At 40.0% G+C, this 21,915-nt stretch overlaps 1 protein-coding gene across 1 annotated transcript in view; it reads right to left on the reverse strand.

Annotated features, from left to right (window-relative positions):
* The window catches only part of DOCK2 (dedicator of cytokinesis 2), a 431,071-nt gene that overhangs the window by 316,520 nt on the left and 92,636 nt on the right, over positions 1–21,915 (reverse strand). The window contains exon 23 of the mRNA XM_037798794.1: positions 6,768–6,876. Coding sequence (XP_037654722.1) covers positions 6,768–6,876 — 109 coding nt within the window. The remainder of the gene's footprint in view (positions 1–6,767; positions 6,877–21,915) is intronic.

Genomic DNA, 21,915 nt, shown 5'->3' on the forward strand with positions numbered 1-21,915 from the left:
ATTTTTGATAAGGCTGCAAAGTCCACTCAATTGGGAAAGAAAAGTCTCTTCAACAAATGGTGCTGGGAGAACTGGATATCCATATACAAAAGAATGGAAGAGAAACTGTATCTCACACCATATACAAAAATTAATTCAAAATGGATCAAAGACCCAAATATAAGAGCTAGGACTATAAAACTCCCAGAATAAAATGTAGGGAAGCATTTTAGGATCCTGTGTTAGGCAATCATTTCTTAGACTTTACACCTAAAGTACAAGCAATGAAAGAAAAAATAGATAAATGGTACCTCCTCAAAATTAAAAGCTTTTGTTCATCAAAGGACTTTGTCAGAAAAGTGAAAAGAGAATCTACTCAATGGGAGAAAATATTTGGAAACCACATTGCTGACAAGGGTTTAACATCCAGAATATGTAAAAAAACCCAATTAAAAATGGGCAAAAGTCTTGAATAGACATCTCTCCAAAGAAAATAGACAAATGGCTAAAAAGCGCATGAAAAGACACTTGGCCTCACTAGCTATTAGAGAAGCGCAAATCAATACCACAATGAGATATAATTTTATATCCACTAGAATGGCCACCATTAAAAAAACAGAAAACTACAACTGTTGGAGAGGATGTGGAGAAACAGGAACACTCATTCACTGCTGGTGGGAATGTAAAATTGTGTGGACACTGTGGAAGACAGTTTGACAGTTCCACAGGAGGCTAAGTAAAGAATTATCATATGATCCAGCAATCTTGCTACCAAGTATATACCCACAAGAATTGAAAGCAAGGACTAGAAAGATATTTACACACTGGTGTTCATAATGGCATTATTCACAATTGCCTAAAGTTTAAAGCAACCCAAGACTCCATCTACCATTGAATGGATAAACAAAATGTGTTATATACATATGGTGGAATATTATTTAACTGTAAAGAAGAACTGAAGTCCTGATGTGTGCAACAACATGGATGAACCTTGAGGACATTATGCTGAGTGAAATAAGCCAGATACAAAAGGATACATACTGTATGAACTCACTGATATGAACTAATTATAATATGAAAACTCACAGAGTTACAATCTAGAATATAGGCTATCAGGAAACAGACTGGGGTTAGAGAATGGGGAGCAGATGCTTAATTTGTACAGAATTTCTGTTTAGGTTGATTGAAAACATTTGAAAAAGGATGGTGGTGATGGTAACATTATTGTGAGTGTAATTAACACCACTGACTTATGTATGTGAATGTGGCTGAAAGAGGAAGTTTTGAGTCGTGTAAGTCACCAAAATGAAAGTTAGAAGACACAGCATGGAACTTTATAACATGGTGAACTCTGGTGTGGATGACAGACAGCAGTTAATAGTACAAGTATGAGAACGTTCTTTCATGAATTACAACAAATGTATGACACTAATACAAGTTGTTAATAATAGGGTGGTGTATGGGAAAAAATACACCTAATGTAAAGGATGGATGATATTTTAATATTCTTTCATCAATCACAACAAAAGGTACCACACTAATGCAAAGTGTCAATAGTAGGGGGGTATATGGGAATGCTGTATTTTCTATGACTTATCTGTAAACCTACAACTTCTCTAATAAAAAAAGGTAATAATTAAAAAAAAAAATTATGCCAAGTGAAAATAACCTGACACAAATTACTACATATTGTATGATTCCATTTACATAAAATGTAAATATAAATAAATTTGTAGAAACAGAAATAGATTGGTGGTTATGTAGAGCTGGAGAGAGATAGAGGGATTGAGAGGTAACTGCTAAGGGGTATGGGTTTTTTATGTTTGGAGTAATTGAAACATTCTAAAATTGATCGTGGCAATGAATGCACAACTCTGTGAATATATTAAAAGCCATCATTATACACTTTGGATAGATCATACAGTATGCGAATATATCTCAATAAAACTGCTTTATAAAAAGAAAAAAAAAGGATTGATAATCTCGGGCTGCTAGCACACAGCAAATGTTAAAAAATAAAACTAACTAAATAAATAATAAACAAATAAAAACCAAACAGCTGCACTCCCTCCATGAGGAATGGTGACTTGGCTGCTGAGTGCTTCCAGGTTGTCTCTCTATCTCCGTCCCTTTCCCTGTGTCTGTCCCTCTGTCTCTGCTTCTTGCTCTCTCTGTTACACACACGCACATGCACGTGCCTGTGCACATGTGAAGGCAGCCCAGAATAAGAGTAAATAGTGTTAGTGCCAGTAAACAGAGCCCCTGGCACATGCAAGGTATTCAGTAAATGCAGTGCTTTTGTTGCTATTTCTACAATCTTTACATTGGCTTTAACTATCCATGGTTCCAGGTGAGCTGCTGCCCATGCTGACACTGAACAAGGAAAACTACAGAAAGCAATTGAAAAAAGTCTCCAGAAGAGCCCTAGAAATGAGAAATAACCTGCCTAAAGTCCTGGAACTCACAATGGACAAAGCTGAGATTTAAACCAGATCTGCTTCACTCTCAACTGAAGTATACAATAGAGTTTCCACTGTAAACCTCTATTTGGTAGAAGTGTAAAGTTTGGTCCAGGAATATCAGTTACTAGCATTCATACTGTATGCACCCACCAAAAACTCATGGCAGACAATACTAACAGACGGTTGCACTCTTTCCTAGTATACCCCAGGGAGGTAGAATCCAGTTTCCAGTCACCTTGTCCTATTTGATCAGGATCAGGACACTAGGTGCAACTGTGCCATCTGTTTTATTATTGTTATTATTTTTATTATTATTATTATTTAAACAGTTATATTCACACAGCATAAAATCCATCCTAAGTGTACAAACAATAGCTCTGGGTATTATCATATAGTTATGCATTCATCACCACAGTCAATATGGGAACATTCTTATTTCTACAGAAAAAAAAAATTCCATACTTTTTATATCCCCATTATTGACATTTATTTGGTTTAATGCCTTTGTTACAATTAATGAAAGAATGTTACAAAGTTACTGTTAACTGTAGACTTTAATTTGCCTTAATTGTATTTTTTCCATACACCACCTATATTAGTTAGGGTTCTCTAGGGAAACAGAATCAATGAGAGATATCTATAACTATAAGATTTATAAAAGCGTCTCACGCAACTGCGGGTATGCACGAGTCCAAATTCCACAGGGCAGGCAGTAAACTGGCAACTCCAATGAAGATGTTTGATGAACTCCTCAGGAAAAGAACTGCAACTTCAACAAACTCCTCAGGAAACACTTCACTGGTCAGCCAAAGAAGAAGTGAAGGTCCTCTATCTGTCTCGCTTCAAAGTCTTCAACTGATTGATTGGATTAAATCCAGCTGACTGCATTCTCTCATTGTGGAAGATACGCCCTTCGTTGACATCATCAGTTACAGCTGCAGCCAATTGACCGATGATTTAATAAACCAGCGTGATGGTTTATTAACCAGCCACAAACATCCTCACAGCAATGGTTAGGCCAGTGGTTGCTTGACCAGACAGCTGGGTACCATCACCTGGCCAAGTTGACACATGAACCTAACCATCACACCACCCTATTATTAACTCCTTGTAATTGTGGTGTATGTTCATTCTAGATTATTTAAGAACTTTCTTATAGTTGTACAATTAACCACCATCATCCTCCACTCTAGGTTCCACTAAGTCATATAGTTCCAGTTTTTATCTTCTAGCTTTCATTCTAGTGGCATACATGATCCTAGCCTTCCTCTTTCAATCATACACTTAGCTTTGTTAATTACACTTACAGCATTGTGCTACCATCACACAGTATTGTGGTATTCATTTCTGAATCTTTACAATCAACCTTATTAAACATTCTTTACTCCATAAACATCAATTGCCCAACCTCTACCTCTTTCTATCTCCTGATAACCTATGCTCTCAAATTTAACTCCCAGAGATTGCTCATTATAGGTAGTTCATATTAGTGAGACCATACAATATTCATCCTTTTGTTTCTGGCTTATTTCGCTCAACATAATGTCCTCAAGGTTCACTCATGTCATTGCATGCATCACAACTTCATTCCTTCCTGCAGCTGCACAATAGTCCATCGTATGTATACACCACAGTTCGCCCATACACACATTAGTCGATGCCATCTCTTTTTCTGTTTGTTTTTTCATACAGTCAGTTATTGTAGATTTATGCTCCTTCAAATTTTCATCTGTATTTCTTGTTCTAAATGAATAACTGAATATCCCAGCACTCTCCGGTCCTATGTGACAAGGTTAAGAATACAAATACCCCCTTCCAGCTCCCACTCAAGTAAAATGCCCCAAAAGGTTTCTGTTTTGTTACAAAGGAAAGGAGGAAGAAGTACAAATAACTAAAACTCACTTAAACTAAACCCTGTAACAGAATCTAGTCTATATGCTTCATATATATTATTTTATTTAATTCTCTCAATAATCTTATAAAATGGGCATTATATTTCCCCTTCCATAAAAGGATGAGCTGAGGCCCAGGAAACTGAAATGAACTCACAGGCCCAAGTGTTGACACCCACTTTCCCACTCAGGTCTCTCTGGCTCCAAATCCAAAGCTCTTTCTCCCGTAGCAAACATCAAGGACTATAGGATATTCCAATGGGGTTTGCTAACATCACATGGCTTTGATCATTTCCCCCTCATCAGCTCACACCCCAAAGAACATTACATTCTCTTCAAATGGTACTGCTCTCCATATTTGAATATGACTTTATATTCTTCTTTGATAAGTTTTCAACCAGCACAGAAATAGATGGAAAGCATCATTGGTTTTATGTAAATCCCTGATGCTAATTTGAGCCCACAGAACAAACTGAAAAAGAGATGAAGCCCCTTTATACTGCTCTGAAGTACAAAGCCATGGGGAGAAAACCAGCATAATCTGGCCTGAATGACAGGGAAAAACAGGCCACTTCTTAAACAGCTACCCGGACAATAAGAACCAGAATAAAAAAACTTATGCTCAAACCATAAATAGCATATTAGTTCTCTGCAATTGCATAGCATTTTATAATTTGCTCTTTTACAGGCAACGCTTATTGGTTTATCACCCAATAGTGAAGCTTTATAAAGAGGAGGGAACTGAGACGCTTAGAAGTTAAAATGACCAGCCAGAGGTCATACAGTGGATAGAGAAGCTCACTCTTGTTAGCCTGGCTCTCCTTGATGCACTAAGTGCTCCCTTCCTCATCTTTCCTTCCTTGCTTCCTTCCTTTCTTTCTCCCTCTTTATTTTCTTTCCCTACCTTCGTACTCCCTTTATCCCTTTATTCCTTTCCATAAGATATAGTTAGCTCATCATTGGAAAACAGGTCCTGAAATTATAAACAGTAGCTCTATGAGGGCATATTTGCCTCCATCCTTCTCAAGGCCATGTGGTCTTTCCGTGGCATCTCTGCCTCTCTCGGGGCCATGGCTCCCTTCTCCTCCCCACAGCTGGCTTCCTCTGATGGCTCATCCATTCTGCTCCCTCACACTTCATCTTACTTGGAGCCTACCTTGGACCTGACTCAACATAAAGCTTCTCTCAGTGAAACTGGTCATCCTCAGTTCTCACTGTTTGTCCTGAGGCTATTTGGCCTCTCACTGGGAGCTCATCTACTTTCAATATAATAAAGACAGGGCAACAGGCTCTCACTCCTGTTATTCTCTTTGCTATAAAATGACAAAGGTTTTAGGAGTAGGAGATAGACTTCTTAAAAGTCAGCAAGAGGGAAGGGAAGGCAAATACCTTAAGACTGTAGTCCAAATTAATTCTAGAGAAAACCTCCATATCCCCAGCTTAGTGGCTACACATAGCAGGTGCAAAATGAACACTGGAATGTAGTGGTTGAGAGCAAGGCCTTTAGAACCAGGCAGAAACTATCTGAATCCCAGCATTACCATTTCGTAGCAATGGAGATGGAGGAACCTATCTCAACTCTCTGAGCTTCAGTTTCCTCACCTATCAAGTGGTGCTATTAACACCTATCCTTGGGGCTGTTCATTCATTCATTCATTATTCATTCATTCTGCCTCCTTACCTCCATTCTAGCTGAACACTACTAGTACCACATTAATTCTAACCAAAAACAATCCCAAGCATAATAGTAGATATTTAATAAGGATAAAAATTGATTTTTTTAAAGAAAGACAATCTCCATTAACAGATGGAGTTAGATAAATGTGTTTGGGTTTTCTTTATTAACAACACATCAGACAGCACCTCTTGGACACTTACGAGTGAATCCCATGAAAGCTACGAAGTCTTCCTAAACAGTCTCTTCACTCAGACTCGCCGCTGCTAAATTCCTTCTCAAACACCAGGCTGGACCTCAAGGCTTCTCCATTTACAGAGTTTACAGATCATCTTCATGAATCACTATATTAGAGAACACATTCTCTCCAGAGTGTCTCCTGTTCCTTGAAGAGATGCTTTGACCCCCAAAGAAGACCTGAGTTTATGGTGTCAAGAATAAAAAGTGGACTATGGGAGCCTTAGCTTAAGGGACGGCCAATTTAACTCTTCTCACCATTAGAAGGGGATCATGTTGGACCTATTTCCTTCCATGTAACAAAAACTTCAGAGCTATTTTTAAAGGAGGCACTTATGCCTTCACAGGAAAGAAACAATAAATATTCTTTCTCCTGCCGCATGAACCCTTGGCCTTCATGATAATTAAACCACCTGCAATTAACACAAGGCTGGGTATTTAAGTAAAAGCAGATATTATCTCAACAGGCTGTTATTTAGTGGATGACCATTAAAGATAGAGTGTTTTGGCTGAGTAACCAACCTGCAGAAGGATGGTGGTTTTATATTGACTTTTCATCAGGTTGTTGATGGATTCAAAGAGCCGTCTCATGGATTCTTCAAACTCCATCTGTTCTTTGCCTTCATAAAGCCTGAAAGAAGACACATCTGGGTTATTACTTAAGCCAACAGGCAATACCTTTGAAAGAGTGTGCCAGCCACAGCCTTCATTTAAAATTTAAAAGAAAAGGGGTGAGAGATAGAGACCTAAAGGGAAAGGGAGTTGATTCAGCAGTCGTTGCATGCATAATTCACTCAAGGGAAAAATCTTATGTCTGCCATACTGAACAGAAACCCTTCAAATGATACAGCATAATAAATCTGTCCCTTCCCAGGTTTGTTTTTTGTTAATAACCTCAAAGGAATGAAAATTGTCTAAGCCAAGGGGGCATTAATAATTTCACCTTTCTGCCAGAATCAGAGGAGAAAGTGTGGTCATCAGATTTTCAAAGTTTCTTAGAAACATCAAGGAGAAATATTTTCAAATACACTGCCCCTTCCATTTAGCCATTGCCTGCTTGGCAGATGAATAGAAAACCTGCCTGTCTGTTCTATAGCCAAGGTCATTACTTTCCTTGCTCTCTCATTTCAGGAATGCACTTATTGCCTAATTTAAACCTTATAATCCTCTGGTTATAAAGGCCTTATTTTGTTATTGTAAAAAACATAAACATAACAAAAATACATAATATATAAAGTCAAAACCCTCCTTAAAATCCTACCTCTGAGATTAGCTATTATTAATATTTTGATGCATATCCTTCCAGAGACATTCAAAGCCTATACAAATATACTTATAGAGATTTTTAAATAGAAACCACCCCCTCATATAGAATTAGTCTCCAGGCCTCTGAGTCTTATCACCCACTCCCCAACCCCCGACATACAACCCCCTCGCCCAGTGCTGCTCAGCCCAGGGCTTCTCCAAACAGGCGTTTATCACCAACTGTGAAATATCCACAGCCTAATCTGCAGCACCCAGTGTGAAACACATGGAAGAGCATCCCTGTCTCCAATTCAGATAAAGAAAGTGTTGCCTGTCACAGCCCTACACAGTCAAAAGTACTCAGCGTGTCCCAGCACTGGGGAAGGTGCTTTTCTTAGATAAAGCTCTGACACACTTAGCAGGTTTGTTTGCTCCATCAACCACAGACCTGGCCAGTCAATCACAGCTCACCTCAGCCCTGACTCAACCAAATCCCCACCCATCCTCTCCTCCTTTTCCATTCTTCGTACTTATTTTCTCTGTCTCTAAGCACATGTCACTGTCTCTCTGTTTATCTGCTTTTGAGTATTATACACCACCCCCTCCCAGTCTTTATCTTCCTCTGTTTTTTTCCCCTCTCTGTCTCTGTACCTCTCAGCCTTTCTCTGTTTCTTTCTCTGACTCCATCTGTCTTTATCTTTCTCTGTCTTAATCACTCTCTGTCTCTCTCTTCTCCTTTTCCTAACAGACCCTTCCCTAATGCCTTCCTGAAGTAAGACATTTACGGGGAAGCCAGTGCAGAATGTTCCAATCTGTTACCTTGCTGCTGACTTTCTGGGCAGCCTCCAGTTCAAGGTCATTGAGCCAAGGCTCTGGGAGGCTCCGCAAGTCCTGAAGCGGCTTCATGCCTTAGGCTCCTCATTCCTTCACTCTTTTCCTCTCCCTGGCTTGCTCTCCCCCTTTTAATCCCTCTTTCTGTCTCCTCCTTTCTCCCTGTTCCATGCCACTGGCTCCTGAACCTTCTTGTCCCACTGCCACTGGGATACTTGTAGATGGAATGTTTTAGAGTCAGTCGGCTCTGGGTTCAAATCTTCACCCTGCCCTGTACTAACTGGGTGACTTAATTAACAACAATAGCAAGCATTACAGAGCATTGCTATGCCCCAGGCACCTCCCTTAAATATACTAAATCCTCACTCCTCACAACCACAGCTGGAAGCAGGCGCTATCATTGTCCCCATTTTATAATCTCTTATTTGTTATGGTGATCTGTGATCTTTGATGTTACTACTGTAATTGTCTGGGGGCTCCACTGAACCCCACCGAAATAAGACAGTGAACCTAATCGATAAATGTGTTTGTTCTGAGAGCTCCACCCACCAGCTGTTCCAGTCCCTCTTCCTCTCCTTGGGCCTCCCTATTCCCCCAGACACAACAACACTTAAATTAGGCCAGTTAGTAACCCTACAATGGCCTCAAAATGTTTAAGTGGAGGGAAGAGTTGCATGTCTCTCACTTTAAATCAAAAGCTAGAAATGATTAAGCTTAATGAGGAAGACATGTCAAAAGCTGAGACAGGCTAAAATCTAGGCCTCTGGTGCCAAACAGTCAGAAAGTTGCAAATGCAAAGGAAAAGTTCTTGAAGGAAATTAAAAGTGCTACTCCAGTGAATAAACGAATGATAAGAAAGCAAAACAGCCTTATTGCTGATACGGAGAGAGGACCAAACCAGCCACGACATCCCTTAAACCAAAGCCTAAGCCAGAAAGCCCTAACTCTCTTCAATTCTATGATGGCTGAGAAAGGTGAGGAAGCTGCAGAAGAAAAGTTTGAAGCTAGCAGAGGTTGGTTCATGAGGTTTAAGGAAAGAAGCCATCTTCATAACATAAAAGTGCAAGGTGACACACTGTTGAATGCCAAAGATAGAGAATACTGAAAGATGCCAGAGAGAAGCAACATGTCAAATACAAGGGAGTTTCAATAAGATTAAGTTCCAATTTCTCATAGGAAACCAAGGAGGCAAGAAAGCAGTGGGATGACATATTTAAAGTGCTGACAGCAAAAAAATGCAAATCAAGAATTCTACCTCTGGAAAAACTGTCTTTTAAAAATGAGGGAGAAATTAAGACATATCCAGATAAACAAATATGAGGGAGTTCATCACCACTAGACTGGCCCTACAAGAAATACTAAATGGAGTTCTGCAGGTGGAAAGTAAAGGAAACAAGAAAATTGACTGAAGCCACAGGAAGAAATAAAGATCTCCAGTAAAGATAGCAATATGTGTAAATATAAATATAAGTGCTATTATATTTTTGGTTTGTAACTCCACTTTTTTTATTTCCTACAGGATCTAAAAGGCAAATGCATAAAATGTCATGATAAATCAATGGTTTGGGACTTATAATGTACAAATAGGTAATTTGCGACAAGAACTCCATAAAAGAGGGGTGATAGAGGGATATAAGAACATAGTTTGTATGTGCTATTGAGGTTAAGTTGGTGTCAAAGCAAACAAGATTGTTACACATGTAAGATGTTAAATTTAAGCCCCATGGTAACCACAAAGAAAATATCAGAGAATATGAAAACTCATAGCGACAAAAAGTAGAGTACAGGTTACCAGGGGTGAGGGCAGGGGCAATGGGGAGTTAATAAAAAATGACTGCTTCCCCCTGCGTGGGATATGGCAACATGGGACACAGATTCCAGGAATGAGCCTGGCCCTGGCATCGAATAATTGAGAATATCTTCTTAACCAAAAGGGGGAAAAGAAAAGTAACAAAATAGGGTTTCAGTGGCTGAAAGATTTCAAATAGAATCAAGGGGCTATCCTGGAGGTTACCTTATGCAAGCTTCAACTAGATATGCCAAATGGCCACAGTAGGACAAGCCCAAATCAACAGTAGTCCCAAAATACCTAGGTCTCAGAGAGACTCTATAAAAGTGTCACTCACTAAGTTTATTTTTCAGAAACGTAAATCCTCCAGAGTGTTCCTATGCCAGATAAGTCCCAAAACCCGGAGGCAACAGCCTCTTCAAGAATATCAACGAGATGCATCTCACTTTTCCATAATGTCAACACTCCTTTTCAATATGAACAAATCAGGGTGGCACTGCCTAGATGTCCCTGATGATCAAGAAAATGATTAAATGAGAGGAAGGGGTAGCAACAGACAAGATAGGATTTAACAAAGGATTACAAATACTGAATGTTAATATAAATATTTTTTAATTTTTTGATTTTTTTTAGTTGCTAGGGTATTAGAGTAGCTAGAAAGAAATAACTGAAATGGTGGAACTATAACCCATAACATTCTTTGAAATTTCCTATATAACTACTTGTTTAATTGTACTTTGAAAGTTATCACCTTTCTGTATACGTTATATTTCATAAGGAAATAACTGAAATTGTGGAACTGTAACTCATAATATTCTTTGAAATTTTCTCTCTAACTACTTGTTAAATCATACTTTGAAAGTTATCAGTTTTCTTTATAGCTGTTATATTTCACAATAAAAAATGTAAAAAAAAAAAAAAAAAGTGCAATGTGAAGCAGTAAGTGCTGATGCAGAAGCTGCAGTAAGTTATCCAGAAGCTCTAGCTAAGATAATTGATGATGGTGGCAACAGTAAACAACAGATTTTCAATGTCGATGAAACAGCCTTATATTGGAAGAAGATAGAGAGGAGGAGTCAATTGCCTGGCTTCAAAGCATCAAAAGACAGGGTAACTGTCTTGCTCGAGGCTATTACAGCTGGTGACTTTAAACTGAAACCAATGCTCATTTACCATTCTGAAAATCCTAAGGCCCTTAGGAATTATGATAAATCTACTCTGCCTGTGCTCTATAAGTGGAACAGCAAAGCTTGGATGACGGCACATCTGTTTACAACATGGTTTACTGACTATTTTAAGCCCACTATTAAGACCTACCGCTCAGTAAAAAAAGATTCCTTTCAAAATATCATTGCTCATTGATAATGCACCTGGTCACCCAATAGCTCTGATGGAGATGTACAACAAAATTAATGTTGTTTTCATACCTACTAACCACATAGATTCTTCAGCCCATGGATCAAGGAGTCATTTCAACTTTCAAGTCTTATTATTTAAGAAACACATTTTGAAAGGCTATAGCTGTCATAGATAGTGATTCTTCTGATAGATCTGGGCAAAGTAAATTGAAAACTATTGGAAAGGATTCTCCATTCTAGGAGCTATTAAGAACATTCGTGATTCATCGGAGGAGGTCAAAATGTTAACATTAACAGGAGTTTGCAAGAAGTTTATTCCAACCCTCATGGATGACTTTTAGGGCCTCAAGACTTCACTCAAGAAAGTAACTGCAGATGTGATGGAAATAGCAAGAAAACTAGATTTAGAAGTAGAGATGGAAGATGTGACCGAATTGCTGCAATCTCATGATAAAACTTTAAATAGATGAGAGTTTGCTTCTTATGGATGACCAAAGAAAGTAGTTTCTTGAAATGGAATCTACTCCTGGTGAAGATGCTATGAACACTGTTGAAATGACAACAAAGGATTTAGAATATTGCATAAATTTAGTTAGTATAGCAGAGGCAGGGTTTGAGAGGATTGACTCCAATTTTGAAAGACATTCCACTGTGGATAAAGTGCTATCAAACAGCCTTGCAAGCTACAGGGAAATATTTCATGAAAGGAAGAGTCAATCAGTTGCACAAACTTCATTGTCTTATTTTAAGAAATTGCCACACCCACTCCAATCTTCAGCAGCCAACACCCTGATCAGTCAGCAGCCATCAACATCAAGGCAAGACCTTCCACCGGCAAAGATTTTACAACTTGCTGAAGGCTCAGCTGATGGTTAGCATTTTTTTAGCAATAAAGTATTTTTAAAATTAAAGTATGTACATTGTTTTTTAGACATAATACTTTTGAACACTCAATTGACTACAGTATAGTGTAAACATAACTTTTACATGCATTGGCAAATCAAAAAAAATTTGTGTGATTTGCTTTATCACGATATTCATCGTATTACGGTTGCCTGGAAGCAAAACCACAGATCTCCGAGGTATGCCTGTACTAACTGTGTGGCCTCAGAAAAATTATTTCTGTTTTCCAAGTCTTCCTTTCCTTACTGGTAAAGGGGGGAAATGATGCTAACTCAAAGGGTGGTTTTGAGGTGGAAAAAAAAAAAATGAGATTACACATTTCAAGTGCTTATTATTGTAATTGGTCCATAGTAAGTGCTGAGTAAACATCAGCAATTATTCTTCTTATTGTTGTTGATTCCTAAGCACAGACATGATCATATTAGCAAACTCTCTGATATGAGGGTAAATAAGTAAGAAGAATATTTCTAGTAAGGATTGACAAAGGGGAAATACACATAAATGGCTTTATAATATATGGAAGAAATCACCTGATGAGAGCGGGGCCAGTCAGCATTGAAGGGCCTTGAGAAGCTTGAAAGAAAGGAAAAATAATGTCTCATCAATCTGGAATGTGTTAAATGTGGTCTTGGAGTCAAGGGCACCGCAGATGTAGCTTGAAGGCCCCTTTTTAGCACTTAGTTTCTGTTATGGCTTTGAGAAGAAAACGTTTTTTTTTTTTTCTGGCTTCAGAACGCCTAGAAAGATGCTTCAGGAGCTCACTGACTCTGCCAGGGAACGCATTATTGAAGGGCTCTGAGGTCCTGGCCATGAGGAAAACTGGAACAACCTGCGAAGCGCTGTTCTGGAGGCATGCAAGTCCGACAACAGCGCTCCAGCTCCCAGGGTTTGGATAGATATAGTGATGCTCAACTTGCATGTGATTCATTAAGGAGACACTGTGCACAGCTGAGCATTCACTAAATGCAAATGGAGCCCCATATGGTGTGTACAATGCTTTGCACCACCTCTGCCACGAAGGTACATAAAGCCCCAGCCTAAAACGGAGATGCTAACCTCAGGCCAGCAGCCCAGGGGAACAGAATCCAACCAAAGCATCTTCAGGTTGTGGAAAGCAAGTAGGGAGAGTCACTTTAGAATCCAGAGGCAGATGGTCTCCCGGCAAGCCCCCCCACCTCTTATTTTCCATACCTTAGCCACTTCCAGGGCTTCTGAGGCATCTCCCTGATTCTTTCCCTGTTACTTTGAGGCAGTGCAGAAGTTTAGGTAAGGCTGCCTGGGTTGGTTCCAAATCCTCCTGCTCTGCCACTTACTAGCTGGATGACCTTGGCTGTTACTAAATCTCTCTAAGGCTCATATTTCTCATTAGTAAAATGGTACTAGCTCTAAAGGTTGTTCCAAAATAAAATAATGCATACAAAGCAATTAGCAGTGTGCTTAGTACATAGTAAACAGTCAGTAATATTTAGTTTATTATTATGATATCAGGTCATATTTGCCTTCTGGGTTCATCCATTTTGGGTTCCTAAGACTTGAGGAGGAAGAAATGAGTATCTTCATAAAGACAAAAACAACTACTATTTACTGAGCACCTACTCTGTGCCCAGCACTGCATTGGAGGCAAACATGAAGAAGACTGGGCCTCTACCCCTGAAAGTTAATGAGGTAGTCCAACGGGTAAATCATTTATTATCACCCTTTAGAAAAATGGAATAATAAAGGTTAATATTATCAAATACTTCCTAGGAGCCAGGCAAATGGATTAAACTAATTCATTTGGCAAGGGCTATTATTATCTACATTTTACAGATGAGGAGGGAAAAAAAAAAGTTTAGAGAGGCATGTACGAGGTGCAAGGGAAGCCCAGAGGGGGAGTGAGGGCTCTGGCTGACACTGACATAGCTTTGCAAGTGGCTTGGCAGAGTCTTCCCCTCTGCCCTCAGCTCCCACCCCTCCCACATCCCCACCCACCTCGGCCTGTCTTCCCCACATCCTTCCTTCCTCCCCAGCAGTCCCAGAAATGCACTGCAGATTCACACCTGGGCCCCACCCGGTCACATCCACACCTAACTCTGCGAGACACACACCTAACTCTGCAAGACACGCACCTGACTCATTTCACAAATGCCTGGGAAGAAGATCAGATTAACCAGAAGATTTTTTAAATGAAAAATCTATTTTAAATGATCCTGTAATCTTACATGGAACTGAACAAAATTACTCAATGTGGTCACCACACCATTTTCTTATCTCGCCATACAAGTCAAGTCACGTTTGTGACCCCAACTATAATGCTGGGCACTGAAGGAAAACTGTAGAAGATAGGCCACATTTAGTAAATTTTCTTAAATGAAAGATACACACTCAAAATGCCACAATTCAGACTGCCATAATGACTGAGGCGTCCCTATCATAATACTTCATCCTTTCTTATCATTTATTTGCCTGTCATCTCCACAAGAGTATATGCTCCAAGCAGTCAGAGATCAAAACTGTCTTCCTGAACAAATGACAAGTTATTGAATGAATGAACCTCAACACTTTCCAGGTGGCTCAAATTCTGAAGGCACCCAAACAAGAATCTCAAGTACGGTAGTTAAGAGTCATATTTGGTTATGCAGCCTTTATTACTATTAGTTCTAAGACTACTAATACCACTACTACTAATAGCTGCTTTTTTAGTAAGCATTTGCTATGCACCAGACACTATGTTAACTGTTTTGCAAATACATGCTCACTTAATCCATAAAGCAATACTGTGATGTTGGTATTATCCCCATTAATTGAATAAGGAAATGGAGGCTCAGCTAGGTTACAAAATTTGCTCAAAGTCACCCAACTAGTAAATGGCAAGCACAGAATTTGATCCCAAGAGAGTCTGGCTCGATATTTCACTCTGTTAACCACTAGGCAATACTGCCTCCCGGGAACAGAGCAAAGAAATGGCCAATTGCCAGAAGCTGGAGCAAGTTGGTAGGTAGAGAAGCAGCATTTGCTCAGGGGATGATGAGCCAGCTGACTGGCCCTAGACTTTTCTCTGTTCAAGCTCTAAATCCAAGGTGTTTGGCTGATATTCCTACTCTTGAACGTAATAATTCTCTCTATTAGGATAGGCATAAATAAGTGATTTTTCAAAAAGAACCATTGAGCCATTTGTGCTTTCAGAAAAGTGATTACTCTGGAAAAATCACAGCTCTTCAAGACCAAAGCCAAGAGACACTCTCTCTCTTTGTCCCTCTCTCTCTCTCTCAAATCCCACCTGGGATCAAAGAATCATTGTAGATAAACCAGTGACTGAGTCTAATTGTCTTAAAATCGTCCTTGTATTATTCATCCTACTTATAGAAAGAAACCCTTCAGTGCACTAGACAGGCACATTTAAGTCAAAGCAATGGGGTCCATGACGGAGAGGGTCCCCTTTCTGATTCATCTCTTCCCTGTATGGTCACTGTCACCATCCCCATCCAACCACCAAGGTCTATGGACCTGAAATAAACAAGAAATTGCAGATTGAGGCATGGTACTTGGGTGCAATGAAGCCTGCAGTAGCAGCTGTCCAACTCAACAGAGACCAGAGAAATTCTTTGTTAAGAGTTGAAATGTAAAGAGTTATTCTGCCAGAAGAGAAACAGTAAAGGCCTCTGGGAAAGGGAATACAGAAGTAAGGGCTACGCTGACCACAATGCTGTCAGGGTGAACTGCCAAGCAGCCCGCTTGGCCAGAGAGCTCCAAGCAGGCTTTATGGAACTCAAAACCACCAGAGTAGCTCTTAGTGCCAGTCCTCTTGTCAAAGGCAAAATTACTTCCACTTGAGCTGTTATTTTATCAAACTTTGACCCTTGAAGAGAGATCAGCCCTTAAGGCAAACTGCAAAGAAGTTTCACTAAACAGTCTTCTTCCTGTAAATCATCCCAGGATAGAATGATTACTGGATGAGAAGAAAGAAGACACACTCAACATGTGGGAGTCCCAATTTGAAAAATGTTTATAATGAATGCATAAAAATTAACACAATCACTGGAGAAAAACTGCCTCTGGTGGAACCACAACAGCCTAAATTTTACAAATAGAAGTTAACAATATGGAAGAAAGGAAAGCAATCCATCTGAAACATTCACTTGACTTTTAAAATATGACACCTCTGTGTAATAAATTAATAGTGAGTAGGTAATAAGATGCGGGCAAAAGCCTTGACAAAAACTCTACATTATGAAGAGAGTGTGACGTGTGCCCCTTGCCATCCTTCATTTTGCCGAGGGAAACTGCAGCCTTTATATCATCTGGCAAGAACTGAGTTGCATAATGCTGCACTTAAGTAAATTTCTCTATTAGCATGAAAAATGATATTTGGATTTTTTTTCCCAAATATAATTGGAAATTGAGTATTCCCAAAATGATGTTCTTAAGGATAGAAAGAAACACACACACACACACACACACACACACACACACACACACTCACACACTTCCTCGGTCCCAAGGCATATAAAGAAAAATATAGATCGAATCACCTACTTGAAAGAGAGCTAACATTCAGCAGAGTCATTCCAGCTCTTTCTCTATGGCCCCAGTTGGTCTAAAAATGTTGATAACCAACAGAAATAAGGTTTCCACTGTGTCTCCTACTATTACTTCCTTTAGTTTTTTTTTAATGATATCTTAAGTGACAACTGAAAAAAATAAGTTGCAGAATGATTTTATATACACACACACACATATATATATATGCATACACATACATAAAACTAGAAAAATCTGGAAAATCTATACACTAAGTTAATAATGCAGTTACCTCCGGGAAAAGGGATCATATATGACAACAGTTCCAATATATACTTCTATATTATATTTCAAGTTTTCAACAAGTAAATACAACATTTCATTTTAAAAAGAGATATCTACTCTTTCTTTGGGATGAATGCCTCTTGCCTTCCAGTCCCTTTCTACAACCATCCTTTTCCCCAAGGCCTTTCCTAAATTCTCTCATTCTTACTGTGATAACTAAGGCTGGAGCTCATAAAACTAGAGGCAATCTTCCCTCCACAGTCACAGAATTGAGATGCTGATCTTTCACCTACCTTCTGGTCCCTGGCATAGATGGCAGCTAGAGAGACAATTGCCTAAGAAATGTCAACTTTTTATTACTCTAAAGTGTGGTCATGCCAAGGGCATGGGAACTTTGTCCTTTGAGTCTGTGGCTTCCTCAGAGGGATAATTAACCCCCGGTTTCCTGCTCTGTTCTCCTGAAAGCCTTGACATTCGGTGTGTGTGTGTGGTTAAACAGAACTGTTAACATTTTCCTTACTATGGTACCAGGTTGAAAAATTCATGGGCAATAAAACACTTTGTTTTGAAATTTGGGAACACCCAAGGAAGTGCTGAGTTCAAATGCACTAGGTTTTGCATTGCTGGAGATGAGATGTCATTTGAGTCACAGGATGGCTGAGGGCTAAAGGACTGCCAGTAGGGGACAGTGTAGCAGAAAGAGCATTGGTCCACTTCACTCTGAGCCCTTGCTCCTTCATCTCTAGACGGACTACTTTACTACTGAATAAATGTTCAGGATTCCTAACTGGCTGCTATTCTCAAAGGGTCATGATAGGGGATGCTGATCTTCTGAGAGCAAGCTCATTTACCACCCAGAATTCCTAGGCAGTGTATGGCCCCATAGGTGCCCACAACAGAGCCCTGGAATAGCTTGGAGTGGGTGTTGAAGAGCCTCAATGTCCTTCAGTCATCAAGTCCCATTAATTCCTCTTCCCAAAGTCACTTATTGTCCCCATCTCCACCAGCACCACCATTGTCCAAGTACCCATCCTCTCTCACCTGCAGGGGTCTCTGAATTAATCTCCTGTCCTTCCTTCTCATCTCCTTTCAATCCACTTCCTACACAATAGTCAGAGAGACCTGTTTAAAAACATGGATATGATCGATGCCCTCAGGTTAACATCCAGACTGTGTGGCCTGACATTCAAGGCTCCTGAAAATCTTGACCTTCTTACTGCTCCAGGCAATCTCCTGCTTCTATCCCTTGGTCACTGAGTTCCAGCTACCTGGCCTTTGCACAGCTTGAACAGGCCAATCTCCGTCCTAACTCAGGAACTCCTTCTGGCTTTATTTTCACCTACTACATCCTCCTCCTTTTCACCTTCCAACTTTTACTGATCCTTCAGGCCATAGATTAGATGTAACTCCCTCAGGGAAGCCTTGTCTTGCCCTCTGATGAGATTTGATCTCATTACATGCTCTCAGAGCACCTCACACACACCTCCCCTAGATCTGACTTCTACACACATGGTCATCTGCTTAGTGACCCTCTCCCCAATTAGAACACAAATTCCACGAAGACTAGACCTGAGTCTGTCCAGTTCACTACTGTCTTTCTAGTATTTTGCATAGTGGCCTAGAGGTTACTCCGTAAACACTTGTTGGATAAACACTTTGGTATTAATGCAAACCGAGCCTCCACCATTAGACAAATATTTCAGCTAGATAGAAACTTTCATTATTGACTCAGGAATTCAAAAAGAAGATCAAAGTCTCATGGCCCACAGTGCATGAAGCAGGTATATAATGTGTGGTTGCTGAATGTAAGGAAGAATAGATGCTGACTCAAAGGTCTTTAAGAAAGTGTAGACTCTAGGGCAATTCTAAAAAAGAGAAGAGATGCCCATGTACTGAAAAGCTCTTTACCATCTTCAGATTCCCGGGTCTTAAGATTACCTGTGAACTTGCTAAAAGATACACACAGACCCTTTTCACCTCCACCATGTGGATGCCTTCCAAAGTAGGAAAAATGGCAAAAGCTAAGGCTCTCGAAAGCGGAGCCAGCAATGCACACAACAAAGGCTCCAGTGTAAGAAAGCCAGTTCAGGGTCTTTAACAAGCTCTGTGTTGACTTCCGGGGTTTAGCCGAGGCCACATTCTAACATTTCATTTCAACAGGAGAAGCACTAGATTATTACATTAAATCATATTAGAGGGGGAAATAGTGATAAAGGTAGAGGAACTCTGACCCAAACAGGGGAACTTTAAATTCCAGGGCTACATTTCAGTCAGCAAACCCTCCTGACCCAGCTGTGCATGCCTGGCCTGAATCCAAATGAAAGAGCAATCAGGTTACCCCAGGAAGCAAGCCAAGAGGGACAAGGGAAGGAAAAACTAAGAAACAATGGAGTCTCTAAATTCTAGGAGAAGGGCAGCTTTTACTTGGCTAGGTGCTTTTAGGGTTTCCATAGGATAATTTATTCAGGTAACATTTGTTGAGCAGCTACTATGTGCCGATCACTGTGCTGTCAAGGAACTTTCAAGGGGAAATAAAAGTTGACACCCAAATACATAAAACAACAATGGTGGCATGTATTTCAAAATACATAGGCAATGAGGACTTAAATTAGGGAGATGTGACCTATCTAGGAAAGTCAGGGATGGGGTCTCCAAGGAGGTGACACTTAAGGTGACATAGGAGAGGTGAACAAGAATAAACCAGGTGAAGAGGAGAGGGACAGCAGGTGTGGGCCCCGTAGCAGAAGGGAGCTGAGTGAACCAGATGGACTGAATGAAGGCCCCTGAATCAGGAGTGGAGAAAGCTGGGGAAGGCAGGGTGAGAGGAGACTGGAGGGGCAGCCAGGGGCCAGGCATCAGACTCTTGGCAGGCCACATTAAGTATAGTCTTCATCCTAAGAGTTATGAGAAAAAAATTCAAGGATTTTAAGAAGAAGAGAGCTTTGACCAGATTTCAACTATGGAAAGATCACTTCGGCTGCAAGGCAGAGAATAAATCTTAAAAGACTTCCATTTCTGACAGAATGGTAGACAAAACACCCTGGAAAACCTCTCAGTGAAAACCATCATCAAAGCTGGATTTTTAAAATGCATTGCTGAAGTGTCAAGAAAGTAAGGAATATACAGAAAGCAAAACAAAGTAAAAGTGGACTCTGGGTGCCTGAAGAACAATAAAGTCAGTTTGGCCCAGAGGGCATCTGCCAATCCTAGTGTCCTTAAACGTCTATGCTGATGACTGCTTGGGGAATAGAAGGAAAGAGATAAGTCCTAGGGTTCTCTATAAGCACCCTTGAATAAAGGTGGTATCCCAAATGGTTCTTTGTAAAGTAAAATGAGAAATAAACCCACCACACACAAGAGAACAATAAAGAACATACCCTGGATTGGTGCTGGATGGAAAAAGGGGAAAAAAAATCTCCATCGAGAATTCTTAACCACAAGCCACTCCTTCCTTATATTTTGTTTCATTTCCCAAATCCAAGCTCCTTGATTGGGTCCAATAAAAAAACCACAAGCAGAAGTTTTAATTTAAAGAGGTCTCTGGTTGCGAGTACCCCTAGATGAGTGACAGAAGGAAACCCTGATTTACTTTGGAGAAAAAGAAAACTTTAACTCAAGACTAAAAGTATATGCCAACAGATAGAGTTCCAAGAGAAGCTAACTTTTAAAAAGAATAATACATAAGTGTACAACTTTATGATGATACCATGAACAACTGATTGTACACTGTGGATAAATGTATGGTATGTGAATATAACTCTATAAAATTGTAGGAAAATATATATATAGGAGTAAAAGTGTTGGAGAAAACATGGTGAGAGGGATGATGCCTCACCAATATGGACTATCTACAATGTGTAAACTCAGAATTGAATCTTAGAACATAGCCTAACGTGGACACAATAATTCTAATAGTCCCTAGATTGTAAGCTCTTACAGCAGTTAACTCTATCCCTGAAGTGTAAGGCCTATCTCTAAACTTTGAGATGCTGATCCCCTAGCATATGTTGTCACAAACATTGGGACTGGCGGTTTGATGTGCTGAGCCCTCGAGCATGGGACTTGCCCTTATGAAGCTCATTACCACAAAGGAGAGTCTAAACTTGTATGTAATGGTGCCTAAGAGTCTCCCCCTGAGTACCTCTTTGTTGCTCAGATGTGGCCCTCTCTCTCTCTAACTGAGCCATCTCGACAGGTGAACTCGCTGCCCTCCCGCCTATGTGGGACCCGACTCCCAGGGGTGTGAATCTCCCTGGCAACGCAGAGTATGACTCCCGGGGATGAATGTGGACCCGGCATCGTGGGACTGAGAGTATCTTCTTGACCAAAAGGGGGATGCAAAATGAGACGAAATAGTTTCAGTGGCTGAGAGATTCCAAATGGAGTCGAGAGGTCACTCTGGTGGACATTCTTATGCACTATATGGATAACACCTCTTAGGCTTTAATGTATTGGAATAGCTAGAAGTAAATACCTGAAACTACCAAACTCCAACCCAGCAGTCTGGACTCCTGAAGACAATTATATAATAATGTAGATTACAAGGGGTGACAGTGTGATTGTGAAGACCTTGTGGATCACACCCCCTTTATCTAGTGTATGGATGAGTGGAGGAATGGGGATAAAAACTAAAGGACAAATGGGGTGGGATGGGGAGATGATTTGGGTGTTCTTTTTTCACTTTTATTTTTTATTCTTGTTCTGGTTCTTTCTGATGTAAGGAAAATGTTCAGAGACAGATTGTGGTGATGAACACATA

This window comes from Choloepus didactylus, chromosome 11 (assembly GCF_015220235.1).
Source record: "Choloepus didactylus isolate mChoDid1 chromosome 11, mChoDid1.pri, whole genome shotgun sequence".
Lineage (NCBI taxonomy): Eukaryota > Metazoa > Chordata > Mammalia > Pilosa > Megalonychidae > Choloepus > Choloepus didactylus.